The following is a 23,871-nucleotide window of genomic DNA, read 5'->3' as shown; positions in this document are numbered from 1 at the left end:
GCAGACAGGGCTGGGGCCAGAGTAAGTGTTGCCAGGAGCCCAAAGCACAAACGTGCCATGCCTGTGTTTCACAAGCCTCTTTAATGTTGTGGTCTGAGGCTCACCCTAGTCCTGGTTCTGATTCTAAATAACTTGTAGCTCCTATGAGAAATCACTATGGAAAAAATGAAAATATTTGAATTGAATGATATTGAAAACAGCAAAATTTATGGGACAGAGCTAAAGCAGTTCTTAGAAGAAATTCATATGTTTAAGTGCATTATGTTTTAAAAGAAGAATGATCTAAGTCAGTGCTGTCCACAGAAGTTTCTGCAGTGATGGAATTTTTTTTAATGTTATTGTTACATTTATTTCCTAAAATGTAATGTAACATTTATTTCCTAATAAGGATGATCAGCTTTTCACATGTATAAATGTGTATTTTTCTCTTCTGTGAGGTGACCTGTTCATATCATTTGCCCATTTTTTGGTTGGAGTATTCATCTTGTAGAATTTTCTTTTTGGCCATGCTGCGAGGCTTGTGGGATCTTAGCTCCCTGACCAGGGATCGAATCTGTACTTCCTGCAGTGGAAGTGTGGAGTCCTAACCACTGGAAATTTCAGATGGAAATGTTCTGTATCTGCTCCGTCCAATATGCCACATGTGACTACGGAGCTGGTGAAATGTAGCTAGTGTGTAGACTGAGATATTAAATTTTTAATTTTATTCAATTTGATTAATTTAAAATTAAAAGGTAAAGCTAGAAGAAACAGATCTTCCTTACAAATGAGTTCCAATTAATTTGTGTACTTGATAATTTGTGTTTCTCATAGATGTTTCCCCTCAATGAGCTTCCTTGCCCCTCCCTAAGTGTAGTTTGGATTTAGTGACTTGTTTCCAATGAATAGAATATGGCTGGGGGAGAAAAGTAACTTTACAGTGGAGAAACTAGTGGTAAGTCATATTGATAGTATGTATTCCTGATGGGAAGTGATGAGAAGGATACCTCACCTCTGCGGTATAGTTCTAAAAACCTATAAACCCGTGTAACCGGGAGAAACACATCAAACTCAAACCGAGAATCATTTGGCAAAATACCCGACACTTAAGGATTCCTGAAAATTGTCAAAAGTCATGAAAAGCAAGGAAAGTTTAAGAAACTGCCATAGACCAGAGTAAGCTAAGGAGGTGCTACAATTAAATGTGATTCGGTATCCTATATGGCAATCTGGAACAGAAAAAGGACATTTGTGGGAAAACTAGTGAAATTTGAATAAAGCCTGGAGCTTAGTTGATGGTAGTTTACTGAAAGGTATTGGAGTAATTGTGAGGCCTAAAGGAGGTCATTTCACATATACGCATTTTAGACATTGCAAATATTTTCTCTACATTACATCCTCTTCATTTTGACTATGGTATACTTCACTGAATGGAAATCTTCAAAGGATCAATAACATTTAAACTGTGTGATCTGACCATAATGCAACAAAATGAGAAATTCATAAAGAAACAGCTTTTAAAATCCCATAGATTTGGAAAATAAATATATTAGTATATAATACATAATCCTTGTTTTAAGAAGAGAATATTAGGATATTAGGATATACATGGAAATTAGGATATACTTGGAAGTGAATGATAATGAACAAACACATTATTAAGCAAAAATTGTGGGACACAGTTAAATCTGTACTTTAGTAAATTAAGGTAAATTTATAGCATTACATACAAGAGAAATCAGTTACAAATAAATGAGTTAGGCCTTTATCTCAAAAAGTTGTAAAGGAGAGCAACAGAACAAACCTATAGTAATAAGAAGGAAGGAAATAATAAAGAATGGAAAATGAATATAATAGAGAAGAATATAGCATTATAGATTAAACCAAAAACTTTTTTTTTTTTCAAACGATTACTAGGAGATTCCAGCAAAACAGGGCACTTAAAAAAGATTCTGTAGGGGCTTCCCTGGTGGCACAGTGGTTGAGAATCTGCCTGCCAATGCAGTGGACACGGGTGCGAGCCCTGGTCTGGGAAGATCCCATATGCCGCGGAGCAACTGGGCCCGTGAGCCACCATTACTGAGCCTGCGCGTCTGGAGCCTGTGCTCCGCAACAAGAGAGGCCGCGATAGTGAGAGGCCCGCGCACCGCGATGAAGAGTGGCCTCCGCTTGCCACAACTAGAGAAAGCCCTCGCACAGAAACGAAGACCCAATACAGCCATAAATAAATTAATTTTCAATAAAAAGATTCTGTAAAGGACCAAATAATACTTTAGGCTTGCGAATATGATCTCTGGCAATTAATCTACTTTGCAGCCATAGATGATAACTAAAGGAACAAGCAAGTCCCTGTTCCAACTTTAAGGACTCTGATAATTGAATTTCATATAATTTTCACTTGTCACAAAATAATATTCTCTTTGTGGTTTTCCCCAGCCATTAAAAAATGTAAAGCTCTAAAATAAAAAGAATTTTTTTTTATTGTAAAGCTCTTTTTTTAGCTCGCTGCAGGCTGTACAAAAACAGGAGGCAGGCTGCACTGGATTGGCCCCAAATGCAAGTCCAAGAAGACGGGCTTCAACACCCAGTTGCAAAGTTCCTTAAGCAAGGGGCCGGCAGATAGTGCTTTTATGGGAGAGGGATCACACCTGAGGATTGCAAGAGCTGGACTCCCCTGAGGGACTGGGAGCCCGCTCTTTACCCTGAGCCCTGGCGAACTCTGGCGTCTTGCCAGCCCAAGACCTTTGAGACACAGGTTCAGCCTGACCCCGCTCCCAACGGTTGCAACTGCCGGGGCGCTAGAGAGCGCGCATGCGCCCACCCGGACTCGCTGCCAATCAGACCACAGCGCCCGACCTCGCGCCGGCACCTGGCAGCCAATCACAGGTGACAGCGGGCGCGCGAGCCGGGGCGTGGGCGTTGGCGGCGTCTGCGGCGCCCGGGGCCTGAGGAGGCGTAGTCGCCTCAGGCTTCGCCAGGGGAGCGCCTCGGGGCCGGTGAGCCGCCGGACTTTCTGGCCCCGCCGTCGACGGGGACCGTGGCGCGGCCGGAGCGGTCCCTGAGGGCCGAAGGGAGGGTTTCTCGGGTCCTCACGAGCGCCGAGCCTGGCACGGCCCTGGCGGCCTGTGTGGGGCCGCGGGCCCTCAGGAGGGAGGGTGAGGCCCAGGCCCTGACATCCCTTTCACCCTCTCCCTTCCCCAATCTGGGCGGGCGCCGCTCTCCGTCAGCCTCCCTCCCCCAGGGGTGGGCCGAGCTGGCCTCGGGGGAAGGGCGTATCAGGCCCCCGGCCCCCGCCGAGGTCTCCTAATACGTTACAACACAAACCAACGTCAGGGCAGTTCTGTGACGCAGGCCCGGCGGGGTTCTGGAGAGCCGTGGGTCCAGGCGCTGTCAGGAGGGCGCAGCTAAAAAAAACCAAAAAACAAATCGATCTGGTGGCTTCTCCCCTGCCGCTGCGCCTGGGCCCCCTGTGGGAGCCCTCCTGGGCGCCCGAGGTCCAGGCTTTTGGTTTGGGCAGGTGGCAGATGAGGTGGTTTTTACTGAGAGAGGGGAGGTGAGGAGGAGGCTTGTTCGAGATTCTGTTCTCTGGTTCAGTGTGAGACGCCTGGTAAACATGCTCAGGGCAGGACCGGCTAGGGCCTGGGGGATAGGATTATCCTGTAACACGTGACTCACCCTCACCCTTTTCTCTGCTGGTCTCTAGGATGCGACCTGCTCCTGCCTGGAAAATCTCAAGCCCCCAGGTTTTCAGTGCGCGCCTGAGGTAAGGTGACAGACGTCTTTCTAATGAGAACCAGAGTGGTATCTATCTATCTATCTATCTATCTATCTATTTATGGCTGTGTTGGGTCTTTGTTGCTGCACATGGGCCTTCTCTTGTTGTGGCGAGCGGGGGCTACTCTTCGTTATGGTGCGCGGGCTTCTCATTGCGGTGGCCTCTCGTTGTGGAGCACGGGCTCTAGGGTGCACGGGCTTCAGTAGTTGCAGCGCACGGGCTCAGTAGCTGTGGCTTTCGGACCCTAGAGCACAGACTCAGTAGCTGTGGCGCACGGGCATAGTTGCTCCGTGGCATGTGGGATCTTCCTGGATCGGGGCTCGAACCCGTGTCTCCTGCATTGGCAGGCGGATTCTTAACCACTGCACCACCAGAGAAGCCCCCAGAGTGGTATCTTTTTTATCCTTAGCGTTTTTCTTCTCTCCCGGGCTAACACGCGGGTGGGAGCCGACCCAGAATGGGTGTGACGACTTCAGGGCACTCATTGGTTCAGCTCGTTCTGGAGACCTCTAAGTTGCGGCCTTAAAAAGGGGCAGGGGGCTGGGGGCCGGCTTTCACCTGCTGTTTTGAAAGGGAAAAAAGTAAGAGCACCATGGATTTTTAAGTTGTGTAAAGCTGACTTCTACCACGCAGTGAGGCTAATGTGGGCTGATGCACGTGGCCTAAGGTTTCAGCTAATGTATTAAAATAATAAAGTGATGGGAGCCCCCTGGTGGCCTCCGGGTTAGGATTCTGGACTTGCACTGCAGTAGCCCGGGTTCAGTCCCTGTTCGAGGAACTGGGATCCCACAAGCCACGTGGCACGGCCAAATAAATAAATAAATAAAGTGGTTCATTCAGAGTAAATGTGTTGTGATTTAACATGATTCCATGGGATTAGTTTGTTCATTTCTGTACCCTTTTCCTTAAGGGTTTTATTTCATGAAGTAATTGAATGTGACTGGATGGGCGGGGTATCTTGTGTTCACTTAATGTCAGTAAACAAGTTTTTATGCCCAGCAACTTGTGCATACAGCTCTGTTGTATAGTTACTTATCTGTCGCTGGTACAACTTTGAGTCCTTGGCTTGACTATACAAGTTTGATTTGACTATACAAGCTTCATGGCATGTCAATTTTGCCATGTTTTGTTTTGTTTTGGCTGCGCCGCGTGGCTTATGGGATTTTAGTTCCCCAACCAGGGATTGAACCTGGGGCGCCAGCAGTCAGAGTGCTAAGTCCTAACCACTGGACTGCCAGGGAATTCCCGTTTTGTTTTTTTCGTTTGCTTGTTTTTTAAATTTTGCTGTACTTATAAGAGAGCTATTCTGTGTATGACAGTTCAGAGTTGCAAGTACGACATGTGAGTGATATGGTAACTTGAAATATCTGTGTTGTACACATTATCTCACAACTTAATAGCTTGAAAAAACATACTATCTCATGGTCTAGAATCCAAGAGTGGCTTAGCTGGGTGGTTTTGCCTCAGGGTCTCTCCATGACTTTTGTTGAATCTAACTTCACTCACTTGGCTGTTAGCAAGGGGCCTCAGTTCCTCCCTCTCTGAGTCTCTCCATGGGGCTGCTCATGTCATGGCTGCTGGCTTCCCCCAGAGCGAGTGATTCAGGAGAGAATTTGCACCCAAGATGAAGTGCAGAGTCTTTTTCAGAAGTTACACACCTTCACTTCTGTCTTTGCTTAGTCTCACAGTCAACCCTGTGATAGTGTGAGGGAGAGCTACACAGGATTGGGAATACCAGGAGGCGGGATTCATTTGGGGCCATCTTGGAGGCTGGCTACCATACTCATTAATCCACCATGCCAGCCTTTCTTCATATGGTCTCAGGTCTGTTACTATGAGTGAATTATTTGGCTTGTGTACACTTCTTGTATACTAGATCCAATCAATTCCTGTTTGTTCAAGGATATTCTAGCAAGTCTCTTCTTCGGATTAAGTTTTCTGTTTATCTGGACGGTTCCCATCAGCAGACAGGCTGATTATAATGTCACCTCTCATTAAAAAATCCATCTTTTGATGGCACATCCCCCTTCTGCTTGTTTTATTTCATACTTGCTAGTTATAGGAAAACTTCTACAGAGTTGGCCATACTTGTTATCTCCAAGTCTCTTGTTTTCTTTTAAATCCACTCTTGTCAAGGTTACTAATGAATTCCACAATGTTTAACTCAATGGTCAATTTTTAGTTTTTATTTTATTTGATTTATTGGCGGCATTTATCAAAGTAGTTCATTTCCTCCTCCCTGAAAAAAATTTTCATTTAGATTACAGGATGCTTCTCTTTCTTGATTCTCCTCTACATACAATTCTCTCACATACAATATGTGACCTTTGGTGTCTGGCTTTATTCAATTAGCATGTTTTCAGGTTCATCCATGTCATAGATACACAGCAGTGCTTTGTTTTTATGGCTGAATAGTATTCCACTGTAAGCATACACCACAGTTTTGTTTATCCATTCATCAGTTAGTGGACATTTGGATTGTGTGCTCTTTGTGGCTATTGTGAGGAATGCTGCTGTTAACATTGTTTTTGCGTGGACTTAATGTTTTCAGTTTTTATGGGTATATATCTAAGAGTGAAGTTGCTGGATCATATGGTAACTCTATATTTAATTTTTGAGGTATTGCCAAACTGTTTTCCAAAGTGGTTGTAGCACTTTGTAGCAATTGCACCAGCAATATATGAGGATTCCAATTTCTCCACATCCTCTGCAGCACTTGTTATTGTTTCTCTTTTTGATTATAGCCAATCTAGTGAGTGTGAAGGAGTATCTCATTGTGATTGATTTACATTTTCCTAATCATGTTAAGCAGTATTTCCTGTGCTTATTGGACATTTGTATAGCATCTTCTTTGGTGAAATGTCTCTTCGAATCCTTTGCCTGTTTAAAAAAGGTTTTTTTATTGTTGTAAAAAACATATAACATAAATTTTACCATCTTAACCATTTTTTTAAAATTCATTTATTTTATTTTTGGCTGCGTTGGGTCTTTGTTGCTGGGCACATGCTTTCTCTAGTTGCAGCTAATGGGGCTACTCTTTGTTGTGGTGTGTGGGCTTCTCACTGCAGTGGCTTCTCTTGTTGCGGAGCACGGGCTCTAGGCACGTGGGCTTCAGTAGTTGTGGCTCACGGGCTTTAGAGCGCAGGCTCAGTAGCTGTGGCACACGGGCTTAGTTGCTCTGTGGCATGTGGGATCTTCCCGGATCAGGGCTTGAACCGTGTTTTCTGCATTGGCAGGCAGATTCTTAGCCACTGCACCACCAGGGAAGCCCCATCTTAACCATTTTTAAGTGTTAAGTATATTCACATTGTTTTTTTCTTTTTTGTTTTTTTGTTTTTGCCACGCTGCACGGCTTGCAGGATAGTTCCCGACCAGGGATCGAACCCAGGCTCCCTGCAGTAAAAGCGCCTAACAACTGGACCGTCAGGGAATTCCCCATTTACATTGTTTTGAAATGATCTCTAGACTTTTAGATCTCTAGACTTTTTCATCTTGCAAAATTGAAACTACCCATCCCATTAAACAACAAACTTTTCCCTCTCCTGCTAGACCATAGTATCCACCATTCTCCTTTATGTTTCTTTTCTATTGCTTTGACTACTTTGGATACTTCACATAAGTGGAAGCATGCAGTATTTGTATGTAAGCAAGCTCTGTGATGTCTCTTCTTGGCACTAATCCAGTCATGAGGGCCCTCATGACCTTATCTTTATGACTGGCTATTTCATTTAGCATGATGTATGATGTCTTCAAGGATCATGCATATTGTAGCATGTGGCAGAATTTCTTTTTTATGGCTAAATAATGTTCCGTTGTATGTGTATATCACATTTTAAAAATTCATTCATCAGTTGATGGACATTTAGGTTGCTTCCACCTCTTAGTTATTGTGAATAGTGCTGCTGTGAGCATGGATGTGCACATATCTCTTAGAGACCCCACTTTCATTTCTTTTGGATCTATATCCAAAAGTGGAATTGCTGGATCATATGGTAGTTCTATTTTTAACTTTTTGAGGAGCGTTTATACTGTTTTCCACAGCATTTGCACTATTTACAATCCATCCATAGCACACAAGGATACAGTTTGTGTACATGCTTGCCAACAGTTTCCCTCCCCTCCCCTCCCCTTCCTTTCTCCTGCCTTCCTTCCCTCCTTCCCTCCCTTTCTTCCTTCCTTCCTTCCTTCCTTCCTTATAGTAGCCATCCTGATGGGTGTTAGGTGATCTTTCACTGTGGTTTACATTCACATTTCTCTGATGATTAGTATGTTGAGCATCTTTTCATATACTTGCTAGCCATTTTATATCATCTTTGGAGAATTATCTATTCAGGTCCTCTGCTGATTTTTTAATTGAGTTGTTTTTTTATTCTTCTGTTATAAAAGATCTTTATATATTCTTTTATCACATATGTTAGTATCTATATGTGTCCCTTGTAACATATCAATGTATATGTATCATATGTATATGTGTTCCTAGTCACATATATGATTTACAGATATTTTTCTCCCATTCTGTGAGTTATCTTTTTACTTTCATGACGGTGTCCTTTGAAGTCCAAAAGTTGTCAATTTGATGAAGTCCTGTTATTTTTTCCTTTGTCATTTATTCTTTTGGTGTCTTCTCTAAGAAACCATTTACTCCAATTTTCTTTAAAGAGTTTTTTTTAGTTTTAGCTGTACTTTTAGTTTCACAATCCATTTTGAGTTATTTTTTATATGTATGGTGTGAGCAGGGGCCCAACTTCATTCATTCTTTGACATATGGATGTCCAGTTGTTCCATCAACATTTGTTGAAAAGATTTATCTGTTCCCCACTGATTATTTTGGTAATCTTGCTGAAAATCAGTTCACCATTAATGCATGGGTTTTTTTCTGGACTCTTGAATTCTATTCCATTGATCTATTCCATTGATCTGTTTCTATCCTTATGCCAGTGCCACATTTCTTGATTACTATAGCTTTGTAGTAAGTTTTGAAATCAGAAAGTCTGAATCTTTCAGTTTTTTCTTTTTCAAGATTGTTTTGGTTATTCTGAGTTCCTTGAATTTTCATATGAGTTTCAATTCTGTGAGAAGGCTAGCCAAGATTTTGATAGATCAGTTGTGGGAGTCTTGCCATTTTAACAATATTAAATCTTCTGATCCATGAATGTGGGATGTCTTTACATTTATTTAGGTCTTTAATTGCTTCAACAATGTATTTAGTATAATTCAATGTTTTCAGAATAAAAAAGTGCTGCATTTCTATTAAATTTATTCCTAAGTATTCTTTTTTCAAAAATTTATTTTATTGAAGTATAGTTGATCTACAGTGTTGTGCTAATTTCCTCTGTACAGCAGAGTGATTCAGTTGTACATATACATTCTTTTTCATATTCTTTTCCATTATGGTTTATCACAAGATATTGAATATAGTTCCCTGTGCTATACAGTAGGATCTTGTTGTTTATCCGTTCTATATGTAATAGTTTGCATCTGCTAATCCCAAACTCCCAATCCATCCCTCCCCACAATCCTTGGCAACCACAAGTCTGTTTTCTGTGTCTGTGAGTCTGTTTCTGTTTCATAGATAAGTTCAATTGTGTCTTATTTTAGATTCCACATATAAGTAATATCATAATGATATTTGTCTTTCTCTTTCTGATAAGTATTCTTTGTAACTGTGTAAATGGAAGTGTTTATTTACGTTCATTTTCAGAACATTTATTGCTACTATATAGAAACATAATTGATTTTTTTATATTGATCTTGTATTCTGCAACCTTTTAATTCTAATACTTGTTATGTGGATTCCTCAGGATTTTGTATATACAAAATCATGTCCTCTCCAATATAGTTTTACTTTTTCCTTTTCCATTCTGAATGCTGCTACTTCTTTTTTTTTTTTTTTTTTTAACTCCTTTTTCTTGCCTGATTGTCCTGGTTATAGAACTTCAGGTATAATATTGATTCAAAGTGCAGTAGTAGACATCCTTGTCTTGTTCCCAATCTTAGAGGGAAAGCTTTCAGTCTTTCACGACTAAGTATGATGCTAGCTGTGGGTGTTTTACAGGTACCCTTTGCTTGAGAAAGTTCTCTTCTGTTCCTAATTGTTGAGGGTTTTTTGTTTGTTTGTTTTTCATCATGAAAAAGTGCTAGATTTAGTCAAATGCTTTTTCTGCAGGCAGGTGTCTTTTTTTTTTTTTTTTTTTTTTTTTTTTGCGGTACACGGGCCTCTCACTGTTGTGGCCTCTCCCGTTGCGGAGCACAGGCTCCGGACGTGCAGGTTCAGCGGCCATGGCTCACGGGCCCAGCCACTCCACGGCACGTGGGATCTTCCTGGACTGGGGCACGAACCCGTGTCCCCTGCATCAACAGGCGGACTCTCAACCACTGCGCCAACAGGGAAGCCCCATTTTTTTTTAAGGTGTCTTTTTTGTGGTCCTCCACAGCCCCTCTCTTTATATCATTCTCCACTCACCTGATACTTCCAAACCCTCTCCAAATTCTTAGTCTTAGTGAAAGGAATTGCCTCAGAACTAACAGGCCACTTTTAGGTTGAACTCCTACCCTGCTCATATCTCCTTTGTGGATTCTTCTAAGATGCTGCTCTTGGGAGGAAAGGAAGGAAAAGGGAAAGTGGCTGAATTTCTCTCCTGCCTGCCTGGGTGAAATGTAGTACTCTAACCATACTGTTCTAAGAAAAGGCTTCCCCAAACTGTTGGTCCCCATGATGAGATCTGGCCAGTCATCCTCCTGAATCCCAGGATTGCAGGGCTCTCACATTTGGTATAACAGTGCACCTCGGTGGCTCCCAGACTTGAAGAAAATTGGTTATATCCCAAGTTTGAACATTTCCTACCTTTTCCATCACCCTACCTTCTTTTGTTGAATTATTTTTATCCCCTTCGAGATAATTATTTTCTTTTAATGAATATTGGAGTGCTTATTGTATGCCAGGACTGCTTTTGGCCCTTGGGAGAAATCAGTGAACAAAACAGACAAAAACAAACTAAAAAACAAAACAGAATTTCTCCCGTGGAAGGAACTAACAGTTCAGTGGAAGAAGAAAGATAGTATTATAAATATGTACATTCTCTTGTGAAATAAAAGGTGATGTTATGAAATTAGGAAAAATATAATAGAGTAGGGTCATAGGATTGAATGTTGGGTAGGTAGGAGTGTTGTGATTTTAGATAAGGTGCTCAGAGTAAGTCTCTTGGAATAGGTAGGTTTGGACATGGACTTGAAGGAGGTAGAAGTGTTAGCCATGGGGATATCTGGAAGACAAGAATTTCAGGTGGAGACTTCGAAGGGAGCAGCAAGGAAGCCACTGTAGCTGGATTGGAGTGAATGAATGTTAGAGTAGAGAGAGGAGAGGTCAGAGAGGTAGCAAGAGTGGAAATGGTGGGACTTCCCTGGTGGCACAATGGTTAAGTAATCCACCTGCCAATGCAGGGGACGCGGGTTCGAACTCTGGTTCGGGAAGATCCCACATGCCACGGAGCAACTAAGCCTGTGCGCCACAACTACTGAGCCTGTGCTCTAGAGCCCGTGAGCCACAACTCCTGAGCCCGCATGCCACAACTACTGAAGCCCGCGCTCCTAGAGCCCATGCTCCGCAACAAGAGAAGCTACCGCAATGAAGAGCATGTGCACCGCAATGAAGAGTAGCCCCCGCTCACGGCAACTAGAGAAAGCCTGTGTGCAGCAATGAAGACCCAACACAGCCATAAATAAATAAAATTTTTGAAAGAAAGAAGCCCTCAGGCGAAGGAAGGGGTTTATGTCAGGGCGACCTCAAAAATAAAGTAAAAAAAGAAGAGTGGAAGTGGTGGTGAGGGTCTGTAAATCCTTACTTTTTCTCTCAGTCCATTCTATAGAAATAGTCTTGTTTTTTGACCATGAACAACCTTGGCTTAATAGTTGTTCTCCTCCTCGACTCCCAGGCTAGATTAGACTCTATTTTTGCATTCCTTTATCATCCTGAGCTTATTTGTGAAAAAATATTTGTTAAAAAATATTTATGAAAAAATTACTTTTGTTTTGCTCAGTTGCCCTAGGATAGAATCCAAATGTTTATGGCAGTTTTAAGGATCCTGTGAAACCCCCATTTCCCCCAAGGGTCTGTGTTTAATGGATGTTAAATTCTAAGGCAGCAACTGTGTGGGGTTAATGGAGTAGCGGGAAGAAGGAGTGGTGGAGAAGGGACTTGAGTGCTGTGGTGGAGAGAGAGTGACAGGGTTGGGACAAGAATCTGGAGGAGCAGTAATGGGTGAAAAGAGTCACGGGCAAGGGAAAATGGTGAGGGTAGGTACCAGAGGAGTCCTAGTGGTGTAATCTCAGGAAGTTACTTAAGAGGGACTGATGCCTGAAAAAATCTGTTGTGTGGCTATAACAAAACCCATTTAAAGGGCCGTTGTTGAAATGCACAGGAATAACCTGGGAGGTGGGTCATCACCCACTGTTCTCTCAGCTATTTTTGGAGTGAAACCTCTCATTGGCTCCTTGGACAGCCCTTGGCAACTTTGTTGGTGGGGGAAATGAAGTGATTTTTGAGGACTCATCCCTTAGATCTAGCAGGTCTTGGCATGTCCAACCTCCCTACCCCGAATTCTCAAGTTTCTGGTAATTGTAGAAAATAAGGACACTAGAGGAGAAGTGATAAGAAAATTCCCATGGTCTGTTGTTACTCTTGTTCTAAATGAACGCATTCATTAACTTGTTTGTTTTATGTATCATTCTTTCTCCACTCTTAATTAACTTTTCATCTCGGATGATTGGTTGGATGAAAAGTTAATCAGTATGGTCAACAGCTAAAAATTCTACGAAGATCAGTTAGGTGAAAGTTCAACAATGTTATTGGAACCCAGTTTATTTTTATTTTTTAAAAACAACAAATTTATTCCCACAGTTTTGAAGGCTGGAAAGTCCAAGATCAAGGTGCTGGCTGATTTGGTTCCCCACTGAGGGCTCTCTTTCACCTTCTTCCTGTGTCTTCACATTTGGGGGGGTGTTGGGGGAAATAGAGAGGAAGCAAGCTCTGTGATGTCTCTTCTAGGCACTAGTCCAGTCATGAGGGCCCTCATGACCTTATCTAAACCTAATTATCCCCCAAAGACCCCATCTTCAAATACCATCACATTGGGGGTTAGGGCTTCAACACGTGAATTTCTGATTCAGACAAGGTTCTCAGAGTAAATTGATAGAAAACATGGAATTAATGGAGCACACTCTGCTCTACAAATAAAGGTTCATATTGATGAGAGTTACTATTTATTAATTCATTTAACAAATTCTGTATTTGTTGAGCTCCCATGCTATGCTAGGCAGTGTTCTTTGTGCTGGTGATCCAGCAGTCAACAAAAGACAATTCCTGCCCTTTGGAGTTTACATTTTACTGGATAGACAATAGAAAATAATCAAGATAAATAATGTTTATAATATATTAGGTGGTGATAAATGCTTATAGGTGGAAGAGAAGGGAAGAGAAATTGGGAATGTGAATTAGAGGTTGGTTGGAGTATTTGAGAACCTCTCTGAGAAGAAGGCTTGGAACAGAGCCCTGAAGGTGGTGAGGGGCCAGCCATGTAGGTATCTGAATGATGAGCATTCATATTAGAGGGACAACAAATATAAAGACTCTAAGTAAGGTAAAGTGTTTAGTTTGTTCAAGAAATAGCAAGGAGGTTAGTGTGGTTAAAGTGAAGTGGATGGGGGAGAGGAGTATGAGATAATTGCAGGGGACAGTATGTAGGGTTGGAAGTGTGGTCTTACAGGCATTGGAAGGACTTGGCCTTTTACTGAGTGAACCAGAAAGGCATTGGAAGGTTTTGAGCTGAGCAGTGATGCAGTCTAATTTGTTTGAACAGCATTACTTTGCCTGCTATGTGAAGAGACAGGTGGAGTGAGGCACAAAGCACTGTTGGATTTAAGTTTAGTAGGGAAGTCAGGATTAGAGGAAGAAATTTAGGAGACATCAGTGTTGAGTTGGGGTGAGATTATCAAGAGAGTTCATTCCCAATTTGCTAGGCCTGTGCTAAGCGCTTGACATTGAATTATGCTATTTGTTGACCATATGTAGATACTCTTATTCTATTCTTTGAAGTTGACACTTCTTTTCTATATTAACATATATGAAATCAGTATGTGTGAATCAATTTATATATGTGCATTTAATATAAATTTTCTTCCAATTCTAGTACAAAACAAGATGCCATTGAATATTTGATGCTTTTTCTTTTTTTAAAATTTATTTATTTTTTGGCTACGTTGGGTCTTTGTTGTTGTGCGGCTTTCTCTAGTTGCGTCAAGGGGGGCTACTCTTTGTTGCGGTGTGCAGGCTTCTCAATGAGGTAACTTCTCTTGTTGCAGAGCATAGGCACACGGGCTTCAGTAGTTGTGACACGTGGGTTCAGTAGTTGTGGCTCACGTGCTCTAGAGCACAGGCTCAGTAGTTGTGGCACACAGGCTTAGTTGCTCCGCGGCATGTGGGATCTTCCTGGACCAGGGCTTGAACCCGTGTCCCCTGTGTTGGCAGGCGGATTCTTAACCACTGCGTCACCAGGGAAGTCCCGATGCTTTTTAAAAAGAGCTGTTACTTTAAGAAATAAGGATTTTTGCCTTTAAGATACAGAAACACATTTAAAAGTTATAAATTTTCCAAAAAAGATGTAGCTGGGCTTCCCTGGTGGCGCAGTGGTTGAGTGTCTGCCTGCTGATGCAGGGGACACGGGTTCGTGCCCCGGTCCGGGAAGATCCCACATGCCGCGGAGCTGCTGGGCCCGTGAGCCATGGCCGCTGAGCCTGCGCATCCGGAGCCTGTGCTCCGCAACGGGAGAGGCCACAACAGTGAGAGGCCCGCATACCACAAAAAAAAAAAATGTAGCTGGTTAGAATTCCAGCTTAATCTTCTTTGACTCCGGACCCCATGTTTCTAAACACTGCACAATGGTGCTTTTGTAAAAATACTCATACTTTACATGTGATTTCACCTAGTGATTAGTTGTTGGAGTTTTGGGTTTTCTTTTTTTAATAGGAGAGATCAAAATCAGCATAGGGCAAAGCTATGATTCTAGAGTCGTACAGACTTGTAATCATAGGTTTTTAAGCTGTCATTTATCCTCTTTAACTCTCAGTGTCCTTATCTGTAAAATAAGGATGTTTATAAATACCCTAGAGTTCTGGAGAGAAATAAGTAACGTATTTTTCTGTACTTAACTGATGTGTGGTATGTTTATACTTAGGTGGCAGTTTATATAAAGGAAGCACTGGGACCTGTGGCCACACCCTTCAAGAATAAAAAAATTTAGAAAATGGAACCACCATGTATGTTATGTGAAGAACAAGAGTCAGAACCGCAGAAAAGCATACAAGAAACCGAACAAGTAGACGATGAAGATGCTGAACTGATCTTCGTTGGGGTGGAACATGTAAATGAAGATGCTGAGCTGATCTTTGTTGGGATGACCTCAAATTCAAAACCAGTCGTTTCAAACATATTGAATAGAGTTACCCCAGGTTCGTGTTCAAGGAGAAGACAGTCTGGTCACGTCAGAAAAGATAATGCTCACAAATTGCGGCCTGTAAGTCATGTGATGCCTACATCAGAAGCAATGACTGTCTTACCAGTTTCTGACTCTGAGTCAAGATCAACAGATAGTCCTATTATTATTGAGCCTTTGTCTAAACCTGATTATAAAAATAATTTACTACAAGTCGTGCCTATTAGCTCTTCAGAGTCATGTTCTCCTCCTTTGATTACCTTCACAAGTTCATTGCAGCATCCAGTAGGAGCAGCACTTTCTATAGGAGGTATGAATAAAAGTCCTCATGTAACAAAACGACTTTCCACTTCTGAAACAAATAGCACAAATCCCCAAAGGCCTAAACTCAGTAATGGAATCATAGGGGGACACTCTTTAGCTCTGGCCCCTTCAGGTATCTTTCATACAATGACAGCTCAGCAAAGCACACCCTCAGACAGTGTTCATACCTCATTAAGCCATGTTCAGAATGGAGAACGTTGTCCAACAGCTTTTCCAAAGGACAGTGTTCATTGCAAGCCTATAAGTCCTTTTGGGGAAAATGGACTGGCAAAAACAGACTTTTCGGGTCCAACAAGTCAAAACAAGACTGTTGATCCCACGAAAGGAAATCTGATCGTGTTACTTCATGACTTTTACTATGGACAGCATACAGGAGATGGGCAGCCAGAACAGAAGACTCACACAGCCTTTAAATGCCTCAGCTGCTTGAAAGTTCTAAAAAATGTCAAGTTTATGAATCACATGAAGCACCATTTGGAACTTGAAAAGCAGAGGGGTGACAGCTGGAAAAACCATACTACCTGCCAGCACTGCCACCGCCAGTTTCCCACCCCCTTCCAGCTGCAGTGTCACATTGAAAGTGTCCATACTTTCCAGGAGCCCTCTGCAGTCTGTAAAATCTGTGAGTTGTCTTTTGAAACAGATCAGGTTCTCTTACAGCACATGAAGGACAATCATAAGCCTGGCGAAATGCCCTACGTGTGCCAGGTCTGCAATTACAGATCGTCAGCCTTTGCTGATGTAGAAACACATTTCAGAACATACCACAAAAACACTAAGAATTTGCTTTGCCCATTTTGTCTCAAAATTTTCAAAACTGCAACACCATACATGTGTCATTATAGAGGACACTGGGAAAAGAATGTTCACCAGTGTTCCAAATGCCGGCTACAGTTTTTAACTTTCAAGGAGAAAATGGAGCACAAGACCCAGTGTCATCAAATGTTTAAGAAGCCTAAGCAACTAGAAGGATTGCCTCCTGAAACAAAAGTTGTTATCCAGGTGTCACTGGGACCTCTTAAACCAGGATCAGTGGAATTAGCATCCATTACTGTGAACACATCTGATTCTGAACCTTCACCCCCCAGGTCTAAAAGTAGAATTTCAAAAAGACCCCATTAATTCTACTTTCAGTAAATCTGAAGCAAATACTTCAAAGTTAAAAACCCCACTAAAAACAAAAAATCCAAATCATAACATTATTCAATAACATCAAATATAGTGAAACCAATGGATCATTTATGAGGTTTTTCTAAAAACTCATGAAGTACAATATTGTTTGATCTGAATTTTGAGATATTATTAAAAAATATATTACCTGATTTTCATATAACTATCTGGCTTACATAAAAGGTGTGTGTGTGTGTGTGAATGGGGGGAAGAGAGAGAAAGAGAAAAGTGAAAACCTCTTATTATTTTGGTATTTCGTGTTATTTGTAAGTTTGAAAGCTCTGCTATACATATAATCTGTAGAATTTTTTAACAACTTAATTTTATTTTCAACTTTTTCCATGCCTTGAATATTTCAATATTAACTATAGCCAGACTGAAATGGCTTTGTTATGGCATGGTCCCGTTTGCTGCTGAACTCTCAGAAGTGCCTCTGTTGTGCTGATCTAAAATAACCTGGCTCTGAAAGCCTTGGTGTGGAGAAGTTGACGGAGACCCTGTGGTGTGAATGGGGACCAGAAACAGGGAATTCAGTCAGTGGAGAGCAGTGGCTTGTCCCAGTTGAGGAAGGGGCACACATTCACTCCAGGCTTGGAGCCAAGGCAGAAGGAACACTGTCTCGGACTGTCCTTACCTAGCCCAAGGACATCCAAGGAAGCCAAACCATTAAAATAAAATGCCTGTGTTTAGTGAGGGGCCCCTGCAGGCATCAAGCAGGTACTGTGTATCATTGGCTTCAGATGGGGAAGTAGAGATAATTAATAGAATGGGACCTGGTGCCAGGGGGCCTCCTTTTGACTGATCAAAAGGGGAATTTGTTCTCTCACCTCTCCCATCTGGCTGGCCTTTAGTCAGAATGAACTAGCCATATCTCTCTCAGTCACAGCAGTAAAGCAAGTTAACGTTCCCAAGGAAAAAAATCCCTGACATCCATAGTTTGATCTGTACTGGACCCATAGTTTTAACTGAAAAGGGCCAAACACATGGAATCTGTCCAGTTTATGAATTGAGCTAAGTTTAGTTCTCTTACCCTTAAGCTGGAATGGGGTTGTCCAAGAAAAGTAGGAATAGTGGATAAAAATAGTTAAGAGTGATTAAACCCATTATAGGACTTTTCCTAACATTTCCAATTACATATGGCTTACCCTAATTGAACATGTGAAGTTTGCAATTTTGTATCTTGCCTTGGACATGAATGTATTACAGTTAACAGTTAATTCTTTGTGTGTATAATTTCCCATTTTTTAAACTAATACTGAGTTTGGGTCTTACTTGACACACTCCAATGTGCCAGAAATGTCTCATTTATTTCAGTAATTATCAGGTCATAGGGTTATTATCCTTCATTTGATCTATCAACTGTCTAATCTGTGATTATACTTGCCGGAACCTTTTTCCTTGCCATCTCCAAGGGCTCTTTCACAGAACTGGGGTACCCTCTAAGTATTGGTTCCTGAACATCAGCAGCCTTGGTTACCTCTGTGGGCTCCTGGAGTTGAGTCTCTCTAGGCATGTTTAAGTGCCATCCCTTCTCACTCCACCTCCAGCCCAGGTACCTAGCAGCCTCTGTGCACCACTCAAGGAATCTGGGATCCTGGCTGTAGACCTGTTCCAGGAGAAATCTCTCCCTTTTTCTGTTGCTTTCTCCTCCTCTTTAAAGGTACTTTATCTCTCCCCACTCCTTTTGCCCCCTCCTCAATCTAGTTAAATTTTCTAAGCCTTCTCAAAATGCTGGAAAGGTATAATCATCAAGGAGTTAGCATCCCTCTTAGAATTGAGGAGGAAGGACTACAGATAACAAAGTTGTTGTGAGTATATCATCCATATTTTAATTTCCTGAGTGTAGATTCTGTTGTATTTATTTGCTCAATGCTTGATTGATTGATTTGCACTTTGAATATTTTACTAGGCCTTTCCAGTTAGTTTGCTTGGGCCAAAGCACTTTGGTAAAATTTCAGGTTGAACCCCTTTCGTTAGGTGTAGAAAGAGAGAGAGAGAGAGAGAGAGAGAGAGAGAGAGAGAGAGTGTGTGTGTGTGTGTGTGTGTGTGTGTGTTCTGGTCTCAGGTGGAAACTTCTATATATAAATAAATGTGCATACTTTTGCATACTTATCTCCCTTATTCTGTTTCTGTGGTAAAAATATGAAATGTTTTAGTTCTTTGTGTTTGTGGTTGCTCAGTGTTATCAACCCTGTTACTGTTGTTTGCTCTAAAGTATGCTCCTAAGGAGTACAAGTTGTTATTTATTGCCAACTAAGGTTCTGGTGATATGGCCCCTGACTACCTCCTCTCTTCCATTCTCTGTCGTGCTACTCTGCCATTTTCCCCACTGGTGCACTATTTTTGACACACTGGCCTTGCTTTTCCTCAAGCAAATTCCATTTCTTCTCGATCCAAAGACTTGTAACTGCTGTTCTCCTTCTTGGAATGCTCTTCCCCTAGGCCTGCATGGCTTGCTACCTCGCTTAATTGTTTGACACTTCCTTTGGTATATTGAGCTTCACCAGTGTTGTTACAATCACACAGTGAAGTCTCCAACCCACCCCCCTTTTTTTCCTCCTCTTAAACGCACTTTAAGTCTCCACACTCTTCTTCCCTATCAGTCTAAATTTCCTAGGTTTTCACAAAAAGCTGGGAAGAGATAATTATCAAGGGCTTTGCTTCTCTCTTAGAATTGAGTTTGCTTGAGTCAGTTTCTGTGCCTGCAAATAGAAGACAATTAATAGTGAGTTGAGTTCTTTCAAGAACTTTCTCTGTTTTTCTATTGATACCTCTATATTTTTTTAAGGAATGTCACTTTGTTTTGTTTACAAATATATTGAATATCTGTCAAGATTACTATTTTGTTATTGCCCTTTGTGAATTTCCTTGTCTATTTTGCTTGTTCTTTCAGATAAAATTTATTATTTTATTAATGTTGCCAAAAATTGTAAGTAAAATTAGCAATTATAGAAATAAAATGTTTTTTTGAAAAAGTGTTTTCACTATGTTGTCTTTTCACCAGTAATGTGGCATATTTTTAGTTTTATTTGTAATCTTATTGCATTGGCCAGGACTTCTAAACAATGATGTGTAAATGGGCTTTCTTCTTCTTGGTTTAATTAGAAATGCTTTACCATCAGAGGTAATGAGTATATGGCTTAATGAATTTCTATTTCTATCTTTAAAATTTAAAGAGAATTGTTTTATTGGATAGTTTACAACATCCGTTGAGACAGTCATTTTCCTTCCTTCCTTCCCTCCCCTTCCCTCCCCTTCCCTTCTTTTCCTTTCCTTCTCTGCCTTTCTTTCCTTCCCTTTCTTTCCTTTCTTTCACTAACCCAAGGTTTTGCTTGGCTGGATTCACAACTTTTCTATTAGAAACTTTCTTTCGTGAAACAAAAATAATTCCACTTGGGGTTGAATATTATCCTCTCAGAATCTCATTCCATTTCTCATTTCTAGTATTGGAATTAATTTCCTCTTCCCCTTACTAGATTTGCCACAGTTTTATCAATGTTTCTGATTTACTTTTTCCAAGAAGCAACCCTTGCTTTATTATCCCAACAAGTTTTATCTGTAATCTATTTTTGTCTCAATTCATTATATACCTTCTACTTTCTTTATGATTGTTCTTTTTTATAACCTTGCATTTTAAAAGCTTTCTTTTTTTCTTTTTAAAAATTTTTATGAAAATTGATTTACAATGTTGTGTTAGTTCCAGGTGTACATCAAAGTGATTCAGTTATGCGTATATATCCTTTTTTAGTTTTCCATTATAGGTTATTACAAGATATTGAGTATTTTTTTATTTAATAAAGGATTAGGACTTTACCTACCTTTATTTAAATAACAGTTTTGTCTGAATCCCAAATATTTTGATGCATATATATTTTTTTATTAAAATTTTCATTCTCTGTATGTTTTTTGTAAGTTAATTCCAAAGATTTCAGAATTTGCAGGCTGAATGTTTTAGTCTTAATTTATAGTTTACTGAGAATTAAGTTTTCCTTGGAGCTCTGAGTGTTTGTGTGTATGTACACTGACATGTCTATATACACATCCTTTTCAGATTACTATATGGGTTATTTTTTAAAAAGATATTTTCTGTTTGGTAAAAACATGAAATGTTTTAATTCTAGAAATCTATTCCCCCTAAATGAATATAGTATAAAAGGTAAAGGCATGAAAATATTCATTTGAGAGTAATTCCTAGTAACAAAACTTGGAAATGTTAAAAATTATTCATAACCCCTATTAAAGGTGGTAAGAAAACCTTTATTCAAGGGAAGACTACTACAATGGGGTTTTGTAATAGGGGAGAGAGATTGAGCTTAACTCTGACTCCAGCAAGGACAAAGTTGGGATTTATAGCCAAGGATCAGAGTGGGTGTCAGTGCATGGAAACTTGCTGAGAGGAAGCATCAGGGGTAAGGGTGGATTCTAGCTAAACCCACTGATGGGATCATTGCTGAGGCCAGGCCAGGGTGATGAGATATTTAGGTGAGGGGAGAGGAATTTGATATCAAGGGTGGTCAGATCAAGGGTGGGGGATTTTTCCTGGACTAACTCAGCAGGATTCTTGCTAAAATTGGACTAAATGGGCAGAGCCCCTGGATAAAGACATAGCCCAAAGTTGGCAGTGTATTAATTAACTATTGGTGCATAAGAGATTACTACAAAACTAACAGCTTAAAAACTATTATCTCACACTGGTTCTGAGAGTTGTGAATCCAGGAGCAATTCAGCTGGGAGGTTCTGGCTCAGGGTTTCATGAGGTTGCAGTCATCTGAAGGCTTGACAGGGGCTGGTGGCTTTCCCTCCAAGATGGCTTACTTACATAGCTGTTGAAACTCCAGTTTCCTTGCTGGCTGTTGGGAGAAAGCCTCCATAATTCCATGTGGGCCTCTCTACTGGGCTACCTGGGTGTTCTCAAGATATGAGTAAGCTGGCTTCTAGAGAGAGTGAGCAAGGAGGCTGCAATGCCTTTTATGGCCTCTCTAGTGGGCTACCTGGGTGTTCTCAAGATATGAGTAAGCTGGCTTCTAGAGAGAGTGAGCAAGGAGGCTGCAATGCCTTTTATGACCTTACTCAAGATATGAGTAAGCTGGCTTCTAGAGAGAGTGAGCAAGGAGGCTGCAATGCCTTTTATGACCTATGCCTCTCAGACATTTCACTGTCATTTCTACAATATTCTATTCATTAGAAGTGAGCCACTAAATCCAGCCCACCCTTGAAGGAAAGAATTTGTGGACATAATTTAAAACCACCAGGGTACACACTTGGCCACAAATTGTTTACATACCTCCTATGTGCAAAATCCATTTTCCCCCCAAAGACTCCAACTTGAAGTCCAAAATCTTATCTAAATCAGGTCCAGATATGGATCAGGGTCCAGTTGTGCAGCATCTCAAGTATAGTTCCTTTAGATCTGAAGACCTGTGAACAAAAGAGATGAGTTAATCTGTCCACTTCCACAGCCAACATACAGTGGTGGGATGGCATAGATAACCTTCATAGATACTCCTGTTCCAAAAGGGGAGGGGAGATGGGAGTCAATAGTCAGTAGCAATTCTGAAATCCCACCAGGTACATGTTGGCAGTTCATTGACTAAGATTCAAGACCTGGAAACTTTCTGGGCTTCAATCTCTGGATTCTTGATTCTGCCCTCTGACATGCTTCCATTTTATGAAAGGCAGGTAATACATGGTTACAGTGAAATAGTCTTTGCCTAGCCTGGTTCCTGCTTGTAGAAGGCAGAAGTCCAAAGCTCTCTATTTTGTACTATTTCTGGTCCTTTCAGTACAAGCTAGAGGCATTTCTTAAATATATTCTCTTAAAAACTTGGTGTTTCTCCTGTTAATCTTATTGGTGTTCATGCCAAAGAACTCCACTCCAAAGCCACAACCACACATCTCTTCAAGATAAGGCCTACTCTATCTTAGTTTTCTGCTGAGATAGCTGAGGGATAACACCCTTAAGCTTTGTAGAAGTCGTATTGTGTGATTGAGATGACCGCTGAGTCACACCCCTAACTCTTTGGAGGGCCTTGGCCTGACTAAATGATGCTGTGAAGCATCACCTTCAATCTTTCTGAGGCTTAACAAAGAATTTTAGAATCCACCTTCTCTCTTGAACCTCTGTTCCAGCCATCTGCTTCTCCTTCCATTCCTCCAAGAAGGCCAGGCTCCCTTTCCTCTGGTTAAAAGCTATTTTTGGGCTTCCCTGGTGGTGCAGTGGTTAAGAAACCTCCTGCCAATGCAGGGGACACGGGTTCAATCCCTGGTCCTGGAAGATCTCACATGCTGCTGAGCAACTAAGCCCATGCGCCACAACTACTGAAGCCCATGTGCCGCAACTACTGAAGCCCGTGCACCTAGAGCCCGTGCTCTGCAACAAGAGAAGCCACCGCAATGAGAAGCCTGTGCACCGCAACGAAGAGTAGCCCCCACTCTCCACAACTAGAGAAAGCCCGCGTGCAGCAACGAAGACCTAAAACAACCCAAATGTGAGCAGTGGGAAGTGAAGCCAGCAGGAGCCTGGATACCCAGGTTCCAAGTCTGCCTCTAGCTCAGGGCAGGTCAGTCCCTTCTCTGAGCATCAGTTTCTCCATCTGCCAAGTAGGATCCAAAATAAATAAAATAAATTTAAAAAAAATTTTACAGTCACACTCATCTTTAGGCCACCTTTTTTAAAAATTTTTAAATTTAAAAAATTTGAAGTATAGTTGATGTACAATATTATATTTAGACCACCTTTCTTCAGGGCCCTGGATATGATCTTTGCTTGGTAGCCATTAATTTTAGCATCTTTTGCCATCTTAAAAGACTGGAACATTTCAAAATCAGCAAGTTCTGTCTCCTTTTTTGTTTAATAGTCTTTCCCTTAGCTTTTTTATTTCCCTTCATATTATATTATAGTCAGCAAGAAACCAGGCAGCACTTTCAGCCGTTTGGCTGGAAATCTCCTTAGCTAGATGACTCACTTAATTAGGTACAATTTCTCCTTTCAGCTCAGTAGGTACATTTTCTACTTGTCATAGAACTGTATGTGTAGTGTTACTAAACTTTCTGCTGCTATATACCCCCTTTCTCAGTTTTCTAATAACATGTCCCTCACTTCCTTTTAACCCATGCCTTCTCAAAGTCCAGGGTTTT

General features: G+C 41.3%; 1 protein-coding gene, 1 long non-coding RNA gene and 1 other non-coding gene across 6 annotated transcripts in view; 1 reads left to right on the top strand and 2 right to left on the bottom strand.

The window, feature by feature from the left end:
- The first annotated feature begins 2,706 nt into the window (after positions 1 to 2,706).
- Positions 2,707 to 19,709, top strand: LOC101318616 (zinc finger protein 280B). 4 transcript variants are annotated; one of them, XM_033837274.2, is made up of 3 exons: positions 2,707 to 2,975; positions 3,683 to 3,742; positions 14,983 to 19,709. In XM_033837274.2, exon 3 carries the CDS (start codon positions 15,052 to 15,054, stop codon positions 16,684 to 16,686), a length of 1,635 nt encoding a protein of 544 aa, XP_033693165.1. In that variant the 5' UTR covers positions 2,707 to 2,975; positions 3,683 to 3,742; positions 14,983 to 15,051; the 3' UTR covers positions 16,687 to 19,709. The 4 variants fall into 4 exon arrangements, with proteins under 4 accessions (XP_033693165.1, XP_019806135.2, XP_073646430.1 ...); XM_019950576.3 differs by having other exon boundaries at positions 2,707 to 3,134; XM_073790329.1 differs by having other exon boundaries at positions 2,707 to 3,473.
- Positions 4,923 to 4,995, bottom strand: TRNAQ-CUG (transfer RNA glutamine (anticodon CUG)). The gene has a single exon. It is a non-coding gene; the product is annotated as a tRNA-Gln (tRNA).
- Positions 17,056 to 23,871, bottom strand: part of LOC141276164 (uncharacterized) — a 20,305-nt gene continuing 13,489 nt past the window's right edge. The window contains exon 2 of the long non-coding RNA XR_012325267.1: positions 17,056 to 22,152. This is a non-coding gene — a long non-coding RNA (uncharacterized lncRNA). The remainder of the gene's footprint in view (positions 22,153 to 23,871) is intronic.

Source organism: Tursiops truncatus, chromosome 13 (assembly GCF_011762595.2).
Source record: "Tursiops truncatus isolate mTurTru1 chromosome 13, mTurTru1.mat.Y, whole genome shotgun sequence".
Classification (NCBI taxonomy): domain Eukaryota; kingdom Metazoa; phylum Chordata; class Mammalia; order Artiodactyla; family Delphinidae; genus Tursiops; species Tursiops truncatus.
This window is presented reverse-complemented; position numbering and strand designations above follow the sequence as displayed.